The sequence below is a fragment of the Entelurus aequoreus genome, linkage group LG09 (genome assembly GCF_033978785.1).
Source record: "Entelurus aequoreus isolate RoL-2023_Sb linkage group LG09, RoL_Eaeq_v1.1, whole genome shotgun sequence".
NCBI classification, from domain to species: Eukaryota; Metazoa; Chordata; class Actinopteri; order Syngnathiformes; family Syngnathidae; genus Entelurus; species Entelurus aequoreus.
The window spans coordinates 80,105,081-80,120,869 of record NC_084739.1 but is presented as its reverse complement, the minus strand read 5'-3'; the positions used below and the strand labels follow the sequence as shown (position 1 = coordinate 80,120,869).

At 39.2% G+C, this 15,789-nt stretch overlaps 1 protein-coding gene across 6 annotated transcripts in view; it reads left to right on the top strand.

Moving 5' to 3' along the window:
• mrps5 (mitochondrial ribosomal protein S5) overlaps window positions 1-15,789 on the top strand; it is a 123,280-nt gene that overhangs the window by 99,931 nt on the left and 7,560 nt on the right. For all 6 annotated transcript variants that reach the window (XM_062059525.1, XM_062059528.1, XM_062059529.1 and 3 more), the window contains 5 exons: window positions 4,792-4,882; window positions 7,813-7,859; window positions 8,099-8,156; window positions 14,179-14,241; window positions 14,433-14,569. In XM_062059525.1, coding sequence (XP_061915509.1) covers window positions 4,792-4,882; window positions 7,813-7,859; window positions 8,099-8,156; window positions 14,179-14,241; window positions 14,433-14,569 — 396 coding nt within the window. The remainder of the gene's footprint in view (window positions 1-4,791; window positions 4,883-7,812; window positions 7,860-8,098; window positions 8,157-14,178; window positions 14,242-14,432; window positions 14,570-15,789) is intronic.

Here is a 15,789-nt window from a genome sequence, read left to right as displayed (position 1 = left end):
ATAGCATCGGGCTCAAATGCAGATAGAAACAAAATTTTAAAAAACCCTGACTGGAAGGATAGACAGAAGATCAACAATACTATTAAACCATGAACATGTAAATACACGGTTAATAATTTCCAGCTTGGCGAAGCTTAACAATTGAAGCTAACTTAGCTACGGAGCTAACGTGATAGCATCAGGCTCAAATGCAGATAGAAACAAACATTTTTAAAAAACCTGACTGGAAGGATAGAGAGAAGATCAACAATACTATTAAACCATGAACATGTAAATACACGGTTAATAATTTACAGCTTGGCGAAGCTTAACAATTGAAGCTAACTACGGAGCGGCGGGCGTTGTAGCTTTCGACGACACCCCGGCCGCCATCAGAGTCGGCAAGAAACATATATTTCCCCAAAGTTACGTACGTGACATGCACATAGCGACACGCACGTACGGGCAAGCGATCAAATGTTTGGAAGCCAAAGCTGTACTCACGGTAGTGCGTCTGCTATCCAGCTCAAACACAACACAACCTCCTGATTGTGTTGCTGTAGTCCGCCGCTAATAGAGTAAATACACCGATCGCACCTACAACTTTCTTATTTGCAGTCTCCATTGTCCATTAAACAAATTGCAAAAGATTCACCAACACAGATGTCCAGAATACTGTGGAATTGTTCGATGAAAACAGAGCAGTTTGTATGGTGACACATTGGGTACGAATACTTCCGTCGCCGTTGTGACGTCATGCTCATACGTCATCATACATAGACATTTCCAACCGGAAGTTTAGCGGGAAATTTAAAATGTCACTTTATAAGTTAACCCGGCCGTATTGGCATGTGTTGCAATGTTAAGATTTCATCATTGATATATAAACTATCAGACTGCGTGGTCGGTAGTAGTGGGTTTCAGTAGGCCTTTAAATGAGGTTTTTCGCGTATTACACAGCTTTCGCGACAGAAACACTCAATTATTGACTGCGCATATAAGTTATCATGCTCCTAACCTATGGTGTTTTGCTATTAAACAATCAGCAGACATGTACCACTTTTTATGGGCAGTTCAGAAGGAGTCCGCAATGAAACCCACTTTTTTTGTGCGCTGCAGATGCGCTCATTAGGGGAGAGAGGATGCACTTAAGCCTATATATACTCTCGCGTCACGTCACTTGTGTCCCCCCCAACGGTGTCTTGTTTGATTTATAGTTTTACCGTGGGGGGTGGGGCCAGACTTGTAATTCTCTTCCAAAACACTAAGGGGCAGTGTCTACAGAAGGGGCAACTGCAGCATGGGTGACTAGATGCTGTATTTCCTTCCTGTGAAGTGACATCGACATCTGAGTCTACACTGGAACTAATCATTCACAATCATCAGATTACTTTTAATGAATGTTTTACATGTAAACCAGAGGAAAATACACTCGTAAAGATGGACCATGCAACTTCTGAACAAGTCGGACGCTATTTTTATTTAACGCTATTCGCCGTTCTGGATTTGGCACAAGAGAGCGCTATCATGTAAATAAAACTGTCAAATAACTATTTTTAGTAAACAACATGCTGGTGTTGATCTCTATGGTCATATTCAGAGTTCACAAATGTTTTTAAATATACTGGGCCTGAAAGGTTATTGACGGAGAATGAGGTGTGTGAGAGAAAAAGACGTGTGTGCATAAGAGAGAATATGTGTCGGAATTGAACCTGTTGTTAGCACAAGATTGACAATAAAAGTTGAAAAGAGTGCCGTACAACAACACAATAAGCTGAAAAACAACACATTCAGCAGTTATTTTTTAGAGCGCATCAAGGTACACAATATCAGTTTTCATGCAAATGTTTAATCACTTGTTTCATACAATCATTTGTGCATTTTAGGCACAAAGTCTGTTTGCCTGTGTTCAGGGATCCTCCTCTGCAAAAATTGACCAATCACAGTTCTGCGTTCGCCGGTGACATGAACCTAGGATTTTTGGAAGGTACACGTTAGCGACGCGGGGAGAGGGGGGACGACAGTATCACCTCCGCAAGCTACGCGACGCGAGAGTATACACCAGGCTTAACTGTGCTCAAGAGGCAAAAAAAATACATCCTTGAAAGAGTTTTTTCATATAGGACATATGTTAATATCTATTCTAAATGAAAAAACGAACGGCATTAATATAAAACGCCAGCAGAAACCAAAACGGGTCAATTGATTTTGTTTAATCAGCCACTTAATTCCCTCAGCATTCAGTATAAAATTACAAAAGGATTTTGCTGTATTAACAATATGTCTAATGTTATTTCTGACAGACCATGCACATTTGTTGACACACATTCTCTGTTTCTCGTTTGTCTTTGCGGCGCCAGCTCCGATCCTGCAGCCGTGTGAAGCTGTGTCAGTTTGCGCTTACTTTTCAGCGGTGCTAGATAAAACGCTAAATAGTGCTCGCAAAACGGTTGTGACTGTTGATAAATCACATTGCCCGTGCTGTGTATTTACATCTTCTCCTAGTATTATGAGTGTTTTGCTAACCGGCATATTTCTGCATATTACAGAGAAAATGGATTGCACGCCTTTTGCTGACTTAACAGATGCAATCCACTTTTCACACGTTAACACAGGTACTCATGTTTTAGTACACGCAAACCTTTAATACATTAGGCCCTTAATGTCCAAATAAAGACAACCTTCTTGCCTCGCAAAACTGCATGAAAAGAGGCATCCAAATCTAGGGCTGAGCGATAAGATGCTATCAATATATATTGCGATAGACACATAATTTCAACAGAAAATGCGTTCGATAAAACGTTCACAATTTTTATTTTTTTCAAACCAGAAGTTGCGAAGCAAGGTTGCTTGCATGAACAAAGGCACTCGCTCTCTAGTAACCAAGCAACGTAGGAAGTGATCGCTTATCAGTGGGAGTAACATGCTAACGGCCAATCAGGTAACAGTATCAATGATCATCTTGTTGTCTCGGGGTTGAGTCTTTTGTATAGAGTGAAACGAGAAAGTACAAATGAGTGCTACAAAGAGTGAAAAAAAATGTGGACGAAACAGGAAAAGACACTCAGACGAGAGGGTATGGCAGTTTTTGATTTTTTTTTAAACGGACCGCGGTCCGACCAATCTGTACCACACTAGCTGCACTCACCCTTTAGAGCACAGCCGTAACTTCCTGGCACTAAACCTGCAAAAAATAGTTTTTTTTCAGGTTTCTCTATGTTTACATTTTCATACTTTGCCTTATTTTGTTACACTTTATTAAGAATTTCTTACATATTCCTTATTTTTTCACCTTCATTTTAAGAGCTTATTGTTAAGTGTTCAATGTGATTTTACAAATTTGTTTATGAAATTTGAGTGTTTTCCATGCTTGTGTTCACATTTCCTTTCCTTTCTGTCTTGATAGCTGAGGGGATTATAATCAGTGGAATGTTACATTTTGAATAAACATGGTCCTTATTGTCCATAGGTCATAAAAAATCAAAATAGTTATCCATATTGATTGATAAAAAAAACACATCGTGATACAGTGTTCAGGTATATCCAAAACGCTCTGCTCGCTCACGCCTAAATGTGTGAACATAATGATTTGATACTTTGACCTGGTTTAACGCAAGTATCCAACTTGGTAACTACATGCCTAAGTCAGAAAAGACTAATTTCATCTTAGGTCCCCTTTAAACTCTTTCAAGTGTCGATACAGCAAAACTTTCGCCGAAACGTCAGAGTGATGTCTTTTAAGTTCTTCTGTTTCCATGCCTAAATGGGCTGTTGAAATATTCACTTCCCGAGCAAAGTTCCTCCAGGTTGTTAAAGTTAAATGAAGTCTGGATAGAAGGCTGGAATTATTTAGGATTTGAATGTAGACACTGGTTAACTATAAACCTCAACCTTTTAAAGTGTATCAGGGAAATTGCTGTATGATTGATTCTGTGCGTGTTTAATGCCATGGAAAAATGTATTGTTTTCCTGTTAAAGTATATTGTGAGAGAGTAAATCTGTCAAGTCCCTGTACACAAAAATATGCTTTCAGTTGTTTTGGTCTTCCTGCTACATTTCACCTCAAGCCTTCTTCAAAATACTCTCTTCTAAAATGTGTGTGTGTGAGAGAGTTACATAACTAGTGATGCTGAAGGCTGATCTTGACTTTGAAGCTTGTCACTTGTGCCATCTTGGAATTAGAGGGGGGTGGGAGTCCAGAAATTTTCAATCTCCCACTCAAATAATCACACTAAATTAGTAATCTTACTCTTGATTTTAATCGTATTTATTATATATATTGAATATATATATTCAAGTATAACCCATAACCCATATATATGTAACCTACTTACAGTTTACGACCCTGTCAAATGATATTAAATCATGTGTTAATCACAAATCTTAACAATTTAACACACAAACCTTAGGCTTAGGTCAGGCTGATTAGAAAAGTACTAACCAAATATACTGCATTAGAAGGGACTCATAAATAACTGCCAAAAAATAAATGTACATATACTTATGTTGTGCCTAAATAAACTAAATTAATAATAAATAACCCCGAGAGGGACAAGCGGTAAAAAATGGATATATGGATGGATGTTTCTTGTCAATAAAATTAAAGTGCGAATAAAAATACAGCTTCACCACTTAAGTCCTATTTTTTGCGCTTAAGAAACTTCTAGGACTTTAGCTCCAGACTTCTTGTTTAACATTGTCATCACTGCCACAAGTGGTGGAAGAGTGTATTACAGCGGAGTTACGCTGTCATGTTTTCCTTGATTCTCTTGTGTATTCCATTGCTTACTGTTGACTGTCGTTGTCTTGCAGCTGAAGTATGTGAGCTGCATGACGGCCAAGGATGGCAGGAAGAGGTCCGTCAGCTGCCTCGTCGCCGTAGGGAACGGCAAAGGAACCGCAGGTTAGCCACGGGGAACATGTACACTGGAGGTTGGCGATACTGCTAATGTTGATATAGATCTGATACCAAGTCAATACAGGGCCAGTATCGCTGATACTTTTTAGTTGGACATTCTTCAAGATCAGTGAATAATTTTGCGCCTTTGATTTGTTGCTCATGATTGTAGTTAGGATAAAAGACGGCAAACATAGTAAAAGAGTATATTTGTGAACAATTTAAAAGGTCAGTGCAGAAATTTAAGACAATAGCAACAAAATACTATAATACAATTCTTCCCTATACCCTTTTATTATGCTTTGAGAAAAATACAGTTTCTAGTGTAAAATAACTTAAAACAAATCAATATCAAACTATTGGCACTCATTCAAGTATTTTTGTTTTTTGCCCCCCAAAGCTTTCCTGTGCCTATTTCCTGATTTTGTAAGGAATATATAACTTTATAAAATGTTTTTGAATAACACAACAAAAACACTGTCATTCAGCAAAAAAAGCTTGTTGCCTCTTAAAGTCTTACATCATATTACAGAGTACAGTAGGTTGGTGAGTTTGAGTCTATTCATTTAAAGGGACAATGCACTATAATGAACACAACACAAGATGTTGTTTGAAGACTCAACGTTAGAGTTGTTGTCATTAGAGTCAAGGACGTACTTGTGATGGTCCTGCTGCCTGTGAAATGAAAATGAAAGAAGTACAAATACTAAAGTCTCAGAGGTACAAACAAATAAAGGTGGGAATCTTTGGGCACCCCAAGATTCTATTATGATTCAGGGGCTATGATTGGATTGTAAATTGGTTATTTATGCATCTTGAACTATTACAGTATATTATTATTATATTGTATATTGTTGGTATGCATCCATCCATCCATTTCCTACCGCTTGCCCCTCTCTGGGTCACGGGGGAGCTGGAGCCTATCTCAGCTGCACTCGGGTGGAATCCAATCCACTTTATTTATATAGCACATTTACACAACAAGAATGTTTCCAAAGTGCTGCACAGCCATGTTAAAAACAATATTAAAAACAAAATTAAAAGCAATATTAAAAACGATATTATGCTACACCAATGACTGAATAAAAACAAAGAATAAATGAATAGAAAAGCAATACAGAAACAATATAAAAAATAAATATGATTATAAACGATTTTAAAGGGTAAAACCAATTAAAACAGTAAAATAGACATCAAGATTTATAAAAAAAAACACAGGACAACAGAGGACAGAAGACCACACAACTCACGTAGTGTTAAAAGCCAAAGAATAAAACTGGGTCTTAAGACGAGACTTAAAACACTCCACTGTGGAAGCAGTTTGAACATGGAGGGGCAGAGTGTTCCAGAGTTTAGGGCCGACCACAGAGAAGGCCCTGTCTCCCCTGGTTTTAAGTCTCGTCCTGGGCACCACGAGCTGGAGCTGGCTCTAGGACCTCAGAGCGTGCGCAGGAGTGTAAATTTGGATGAGGTCCGAGATATACTGAGGTGCCAGTATGGAAGGCAGGGTACACCCTGGACAAGTCGCCAATTTATCGCAGGGCCAACACAGATAGACAGACAAGCATATTGTATATGATTATTATCTATTATGACTATTATATTTAATTATTAACATGTACAAAAGGCTTCTCTGGGTACTGCATCATCCTGTTTTGGATGGTAGTGCACACAGCATAGATATTTATACATGCGTACGTACGTATGTACGTTCGTTTGTTCGTTCGTTCGAGTGCACATCTAAGAGGACCTGAGTTGGAGCTTGAACACATCACTAAGAAAGCACAGCAATGCCTCTTTTTCCAGAGGCGCAACAAATTTCCTCGAGATCTGCTGGAAAACTTCTACTGCTGCACAATTGAGAGCATCCTGACGTACGGATGTACTGTCTGGTGCTCCAACTGCACCGCAGCCGAAAAGAAGCATCTTCAGCGGATCATCAAAACGGCTCAGTGGATCCTTGGCTCCCCCTTACCATCACACACTCGAGCTGCCTTCACAAGTGGGCCTTAGACAATAAGAGGGACACCACTCACCCTGGACACTCCATCTTCACCATCCTCCCCTCAGGCAGACTCAGAACCATCTGTACACAGACAAATAGACTAAAAAACAGCTTCTATCCTAGAGCTGTGGTCAAACTTCTCAACCCATAACATCCCACACACCGCCCCACCAGCCCTCTCATAAAAATAATAACACACTGCAATAATGACCCACTGCTATGTGCAATAACTATTTAATTCACTACTTACTCAATCCATTAGCACTGCTTATTTATCAACTGCACTTTAACTGTTAACTTATGCAATCTTAACTTATTCACTATAACTACATAGCCACTGCAATTCAACTGCCTGTTTATCCACTGGTATTTAACTGTTTATTTATTCACTGCAACCTAACTGTTCGTCTATTCCCTGTCACCTAACTGTTCATCTATGCACTGCTATAAACTGTGCACCCTTCACTGCCATATTACTGTCATCTATTCATTGTCATATTGCTATTGCTAACTTGAACCAATATGCTGCTGTATAGGATTGCTCTACGAAGTTACATTGTGTTGCAAATACAACGACAATAAATCACCTATCCTAGGTGTGTGTGTACGTGCGTGAATGAGTATGTGTGTGCTATCTTAACGCTGCAGTTAGCTCGTTCTCCTCCTCTCCGCCGTGTATGCCCGTACTATACCTGCATGTTAGAACCGTCTTTTACTTATAAATATTATTACAGTGATTTTTATAAATAATATTTAGACATTTGTCCCAGCAATTTGGCATCGTCCACGTTTCAATCGTGGTGCATCGGAGAATCGATCCCTTTCTCCCACCTTTACAAAGGATGGCGTCAGTCAGAGTTCATCGTCCACAAATGTTGGAATGCCTGGCTTAACAAGCTTTCCTACAAGTAGTATTTTTTGTTCTCTGCAGGCTTTGCATTGGGGAAGGCGCCAGACAGAATGGCAGCTCAGAGAAAGGTGAGAACATCGCCTTTTTATTTCTGGTGACAAGCACATTGGTTTTTGAGTTTATGCTTACCTTATTTTTGCCTCATCTTGCTAAGAAACAATAAAATATTACTTTTGGAGGTACCGTAATAATCCAATAGAGATTGTGCAAGCGTACCTAATGAAGTGTCACGCCAGTGTATTTTTTATTGTGTAGTACCTTTGATATATTGGTTATGTCTTGTGTGTGCATGCATGTTTTTTTGCAGGCCAAAAATCGAGCCATTCACTACTTGTACTACATAGAACGATACAACGACCACACCAGTAAGTCCACATATATTAGCCAAATAGTCCTTTCCCTCGTTGGCTTCTACACTGCTTTGTTTTTGGGCCCCAAATCTAAGGGGAAAGTGTTGTTTTTCAACCAAGCCCTATCTCAGTAGCAAATCCCCTCAAAAACCACAACAAAAAGTGTGATTATTTGCTGAAATCTCATAAAAACAACTTGTCCTCTTTAAGGCATACACAACACAAATACATCAGAGGAGAATATGCCTTCTTTTTGTTTTTGATTTAGTCAGGACGTGTGAATCACGTGCCGCACAAAAGATGTGCCATGTTCCAAACAGGAACTCGAGGACCTCCTGTAGTGTCTATGCAGCGGCCACCGAGGGGAAGCACAAATGTGTTTGTGATATTTGAAGTTGTTTTTGTGGGGTTTAATTTACTCAAAGACGTCATCACCTAGCAGGATGGATGAGTCATTCTATTTTATCTGTCTGCTCCCTTCAGCCTTCCTGTGAAAGTAGCCAACATTACTTTTCATAAATCTAGTGGGATATTCTGTAGTTTAAGTCGCTATTTTCCCTACTTCTCCTTTGTTTTTGTGACTTTTCTGGAAAATTACATTCTTCAGGCTTTTAATTGGCTAAAATGGTCTTAAATGACCCTTAGCGCATGACTGAAATTTCACTAACTAATTTCACTAATGAATTTAGCAGTCGTTTCCCATTATATCAAATAGTTTTTTAGTTATGTGTAGATAACTAACTGTACTTGAAATGCCCTCTTACCATTGCCAGACTCGATATGTCGCCCTTTCTCGGTGTGACGTTATTTAGAGAACTGAAGCCCAGTTCCCTGCATAGACATATGACATGGACAAAACGTGTAAAACTATACTTTTGATCACTTCATTGCATATGTTTGTCGCCATGGTCAATAATTACTTCAAAAACTGATATAGTTAACATTATGAGCAAAAAAGAAATATAAAAGAATCCCCATTTCCGGACTTCCGTGCTCTTCCATAGACAACATAGCTTGTGTTTCCTCATGCTTTAGCATGAGGAAAACATCAGTAGAAGAGGACACAAAATAAAATACTAGCGACTTACCTTCTTTTTCCTCTTGTTTTTGATAGCAGGTTAAGTAAATTAAAGTCAATTAAATTAAAATAAAGTAAATCGTGATTTATTTGATTTGATTCATTCTTCATCTAAATGGTATTATGTGAACGTCCCGTCGGTAGACATCCCAGCGAGAGTGGGAATATGACAAGAAGTGTTTGTTTTATTATGGTTTAACATTTAAAATAGTTTGTTTGTATGTTTAGCACCGAGCAATGCTGCGGATGCTAGTGTTACAATAAAGCTGCATCCGTTTAGCACTCGACTTCTAAAATGTATTGGTAATTCTCTCTGTGTTTGGGCTCAAAAATATACTGTAAGGTCCTGGATCATACTTTTTTCCAAAAATAATTGTTGTTGGTACTCTCAAAGTCTGCTTGATTAGCATTGTTGTTGATAGGGAAGGGATCTGTGGTCTCTAACGCAATGTCACTCGATCACGTAACTAGCTTCCTCAAAATGGCTCGGGAATCTCAGTGAGATTCATACTGTTTTGATCATTTCTATTTATTCGCAAACTTTGGAAGTCTTTTGGTGTCGTATCAGATTTATATGAAAATAGCTTCAATATAGAGGTAACTTGTTTTTCCACTCTGCTGGTACTTTATTTTTCAAGATCGCATTTGGCTTAAGTCTTAATTTTGCACACAAACTCTGCCCAAATTATTTTTTCTTCAAAGTCAGAACCATGAAAATTACACTCTTGCTTGGTCCGTGCCATTTTGCACTTGTCAATATGACTGTAGTGGTCCATACTATTGCCATCATTTTGGAAATGTCCAAAACCAGTGAAGTTGGCACATTGTGTAAATCGTAAATAAAAACAGAATACAATGATTTGCAAATACGTTTCAATCTATATTCAATTGAATACACAGCAAAGACAAGATACTTAACATTCGAACGGGTAAACGTTATTTTTTGCAAATATCAGCTCATTTAGAATTTGATACCATGTTTCAAAAAAGCTGGCACAAGTGGCAAAAAAGACAGAATTGAGGAATGCTCATCAAACACTTATTTGGAACATACCACAGGTGAACAGGCTAATTGGGAACAGGTGGGTGCCATGATTGGGTATAAAAGCAGCTTCCATGAAATGCTCAGTCATTCACAAACAAAGATGGGGCGAGCGTCACCACTTTGTGAACAAATGCATGAGCAAATTGTCGAACAGTTTAAGAACAACATTTCTCAACGAGCTATTGCAAGGAATTTAGGGATTTCACCATCTACGGTCCATAATATCATCAAAAGGTTTAGAGAATCTGGAGAAATCACTGCACGTAAGCGGCAAGGCTGAAAACCAACATTCTTTCCCTCAGGCGATACTGCATCAAAAACGGACATTAGTGTGTAAAGGATATCACCACATGGGCTCAGGAACACTTCAGAAAACCACTGTCAGTAACTACAGTTGGTCACTACATCTGTAAGTGCAAGTTAAAACTCGACTATGCAAAGCCAAGGCCATTTATCAACAACACCCAAAAACGCTGCCGGCTTCGCTGGGCCTGAGCTCATCTAAGATGGACTGATGCAAAGTGGTAAAGTGTTATGTGGTCTGACGAGTCCGCGGTATAGCTCGGTTGGTACAGCGGCCGTGCCAGCAACTTGAGAGTTGCAGGTTCGATCCCCGCTTCCGCCATCCTAGTCACTGCTGTTGTGTCCTTGGGCAAAACACTTTACCCACCTGCTCCCAGTGCCACCCACACTGGTTTAAATGTAACTTAGATATTGGGTTTCACTATGTAAAGCGCTTTGAGTCACTTGAGAAAAAGCGCTATATACCGGTAAATGTAATTCACTTCACTTCACTTCACATTTCAAATTGTTTTTGGAAACTGTGGATGTCTTGTCCTCCGGACCAAAGAGGAAAAGAACCATCCTGACTATTATAGGCGCAAAGTTCAAAAGCCAGCATCTGTCAATCATCAATCAATCAATCAATGTTTATTTATATAGCCCTAAATCACAAGTGTCTCAAAGGGCTGCCCAAGCCACAACGACATCCTCGGTACAGAGCCCACATAAGGGCAAGGAAAAACTCACCCCAGTGGGACGTCAATGTGAATGACTATGAGAAACCTTGGAGAGGACCGCATATGTGGGTAACCCCCCCCTCTAAGGGAGACCGAAAGCAATGGATGTCGAGTGGGTCTGTGATGGTATGGGGGTGTATTAGTGCCCAAGGCATGGGAAACTTACACATCTGTGAAGGCACCATTAATGCTGAAAGGTACATACAGGTTTTGGAGCAACATATGTTGCCATCCAAGCAACGTTATCATGGACGCCCCTGCTTATTTCAGCAAGACAATGCCAAGCCACGTGTTACAACAGCGTGGCTTCATAGTAAAAGAGTGCGGGTACTAGACTGGCTTGCCTGTAGTCCAGACCTGTCTCCCATTGAAAATGTGTGGTGCATTATGAAGCCTAAAATACGACAACAGAGACCCCCGGACTGTTGAACAACTTAAGCTGTACATCAAGCAAGAATGGAAAATAATTCCACCTGAAAAGCTTCAAAAATTGGTCTCCTCAGTTCCCAAACGTTAACTGAGTGTTATTAAAAGGAAAGGCCATGTAACACAGTGATAAAAATGCCCCTGTGCCAACTTTTTTACAATGTTGCTGCCATTAAATTCTAAGTTAATGATTATTTAGGGGCGGCATGGCGTAGTGGGTAGAGCGCCCGTGTCAGAAACCTGAGGGTTGCAGGTTCGCTCCCCGCCTCTTACCATGCCGTTGTGTCCTTGGGCAGGACACTTCACCCTTGCCCCCGGTGCCGCTCACACCGGTGAATGAATGATGAATGAATGAATGATAGGTGGTGGTCGGAGGGGCCGTAGGCGCAAATTGGCAGCCACGCTTCCGTCAGTCTACCCCAGGGCAGCTGTGGCTACGAAAGTAGCTTACCACCACCAGGTGTGAATGCATGATGGGTTTTTAACATGTAAAGCGACTTTGGGTACTTAGAAAAGCGCTATATAAATCCCAGGTATTATTATTATTATTATTATTATTTGCAAAAAAAACCAGAAGTTTCTTAGTTCGAACATTAAATATCTTGTCTTTGCTAGTGTATTCAATTGAATATAAGTTAAAAAGGATTTGCAAATCATTGTATTCTGTTTTTATTTACCATTTACACAGCGTGCCAACTTCACTGGTTTTGGGTTTTGTATGCAGGCTGACCCCTTCTTTAGTTGTATTGCTACAACATGCAACGATGCATCTGGCATATTTGATCATTCATTTTTTACACCAAAATATGGTGATTTGGGGTGAACAAAACACATTTTACACAATATGAAATTGCCTAGTCTTCTTCTGTAGGTGACATCAGCAGGCTGATGCAGTCCCGCCCACATTTTGGAGCTAAAAGTGGGCGTTCCAAAGTGTGCTAAATCTTATTGGAAAACCAGGCTAAAATCACTAGTGTTAATTTGAGGGGAATTTTACCTGCAGACATCCTATTTAGGTGCAGAACTCTGAGTGCCAATGTTGTCAGCATTAGAGGGGCCCTTTAAGGTGTAAGGTGGAGTTGTCCTAACCTTTGCCAGCCCTATACAGAAAAAATATAACGTGCGGTGACAACATTATATGATATTCTTTACCTTCTCATAAAATGTCTTCAAGGTTAGCAGGTCTGTCTTTGTGTTTTAGCTGACAAAGCTTCAAGTTGTGTTTTATTTTGTGTTGAAAATGTGCTGCAGCCCAATAAATAAAAAATAAAAAGTTACAGCCGGTTAAAGGAGATGTAGTGCCTTCCTGCTGCTTTGGAAATACCTTTTTTTACCCATAAGCAAATGAAATAAAGCAGAAGAACATTTGGGGCCCGATTTACTAAGATTTAAATACCTCGCGCTAAATAGTGTGTGCAATCTATAAAATTGCATGTACTATTAGTGGGCGTGTTGCGTGGGATCTACTAAGACTATGTGCTATCGAAAAGTGGTGCAGGCAGCCTTATTTAAATGAGGATTTTGCATGTGCTATACGGGGCATCACCACGGTGACACTCATTTACTGCACATTCATGTTATCATGCTCCTACCAGTGGCGTTTTGCTATGTTTTCAAACAAGCAGCAGACATCTACCACTTTATATGGGCATTATAGCAGCAGTTGTGCAGTGCATTCACATTAACACCACTTTTTTTCCCTTTTATCGCTGAAGGTGCATGGAAGAGAGGCTGCGTTTATTGCTCAAGACCCCCCAAAAATGTATACTTCAAAATGTATTTATCATATAGGATATAGTATGTTAGTATAATATGTTCTATGTGGAAAAAACAAACATAATAAAAAAATACTAAAAGACACCAAATCAATTGAATTTGCCCCTTAAGTCGTCGAGCACAGGGGTTCTCAACCTTTTTGACCTTGGCGCCAAACTTGTAAAAAAAAAAAGTGTATTGCAACTGAGTACTTCTGTGGCCCATACAGACCACAGCTGAGAAACAGATAATTTTTTGGCGGCCCTTGGGCCCTGACCTTATGGTTAAGAAACACTGGTCTAGCAGCTATCAAATTATAAAAGGATGTTGCTGAATAGACGATATGTCTAAAAAAATGTATTTGTGACCATCCAAATATGTCGAAACATACACACAGAACGGAGGATTCTCTGTCCATTGTGTGTATATTTAATATATTTGCATTTTCTCCAGGTATTGTGAGCGGTTAGATGACCAGCATATATTTTGCATATTCATGAAGGCAGAGACGCAGAATGCCTTGCACGTCTTATTCTGCTCACTTTAAGAGACGCAATCCACTTTGCACACGTTCAGTAGATCAGCTCTGCGTGCACTATCATTTAGTACACGCAAACCTTATGTAAATCATGCCCTCGGTAGTAGAAGTACAGGATATATAGATAAAAGCACAATTATTATTATTTTTTAATAATTCTGTGTCATCCTCAACAGTTTTTCACGACATTGAATCCAAATTCAAAAGGTCGACCCTCCGCATGAAGAAACAGAACGAAGGTACATTTACACATTAAATAATTTTCCAGTGTGTTTATTAATGTGCTTGTAATTTGCAGTGGCGTGGCGCAACACTGAATTATACTGGCAGACATGTTTCTAATATTGCGGTTACCGTATGTTTGGTGCAAAAATAAAGTGTGACTGTATTCAACGATGCTCAAACGGGTCCTCTCCCTCCGTGCCTGCAGGCTACGGTCTGCACTGCCACCGCGCTATCATCACCATGTCTAAGCTGGTTGGCATCAAGGACCTGTACTGCAAAGTGGATGGAACGACCAACCTGCTTAACATGACCAAGGCGTTCTTCTTCGGGCTGACCAGTCAGGTACGCTCTTGTCACCCACTCTATTCTAAATCTAAATGATTATTTTCATTAATAACCCTGAGTTTAGAAAGTTCAATCAATCAATGTTTATTTATATAGCCTTAAATCACAAGTGTCTCAAAGGGCTGCACAAGCCCCAACGACATCCGCGGTACAGAGCCCACATAAGTTGAATGTTGTCTTACTATTTGATTAATAACTATTATAGTATTTAATCATTCTACTTACTATAATTCCAATGACACCTTTGCATTTAATTTGGAACTACTCAGAACAATGTCAACTGTACAAATTTATAATGTCATAAGTTAAAATATAATAGATTTTTAGTTCCTACATTTTCTGTTGCTTCTAAAAACTGTGATATTGATATCAGATATTGGTCTGATATCAGCGATAAAAACAATATCTACAGTGACAATATAGATATAAACAGCACAATTTTCAATATAAGCAAGTATCCAAATATTGCATGTTATTTACACATACAAAGTCTTCAAGGCCAAAACAAACGTGTCCGCATCATTCAATTTACTGTGTCATGAGCTTGACTTTATGAATTCTTGTTGCCACTAGACGACCCATCCACTTCAACTTAGGTTACGTTTACACTGCAGGCCAAAGTGGCCCTAATTGGATTTTTTCGAAATTTGATTTTTTTCCAGCTGACTGTTTACACTGCAAGTAAAATGTGATTTTTATCAGACACAAGTTTGAACGCACACCGACCCCAATGTGGCCCTGATTTCACTAGCGTGTGAAGTTCAATAAGGGCAGTCGACTGGATTCCGTAAATGAACAAGGAGGTCACTACTACTACTAGTACAAAATAAAAGTCGCCACACCTTAAAATGAAATAAATATGATCCATGAATGAAAATATATAGTGTAATATATTTGGAAGGGTTCTAATCTTTTAATGGCTGTTAAATAGAGGAGGCACAGACATCAGTGTGGATCTATGTTAGCTTTATTTTTCAACTCACATAAACAACTTACACAATGTATGTAACATGTACGCAAATACGCCACAGCATACATTTAATTTGTGTGTGTGTGTGTATATATGTATGTATATATATATGTGTGTGAATATATATACAGTGTTGGCGCTAGAAATTTTCAAAATGGGGTCCCACTTTTTTGTAACCATTTTGAAAAAATATGATAAATGTATGCATTATCCTGTTATATCTCACATTCTATATTGTGTTTTGGAA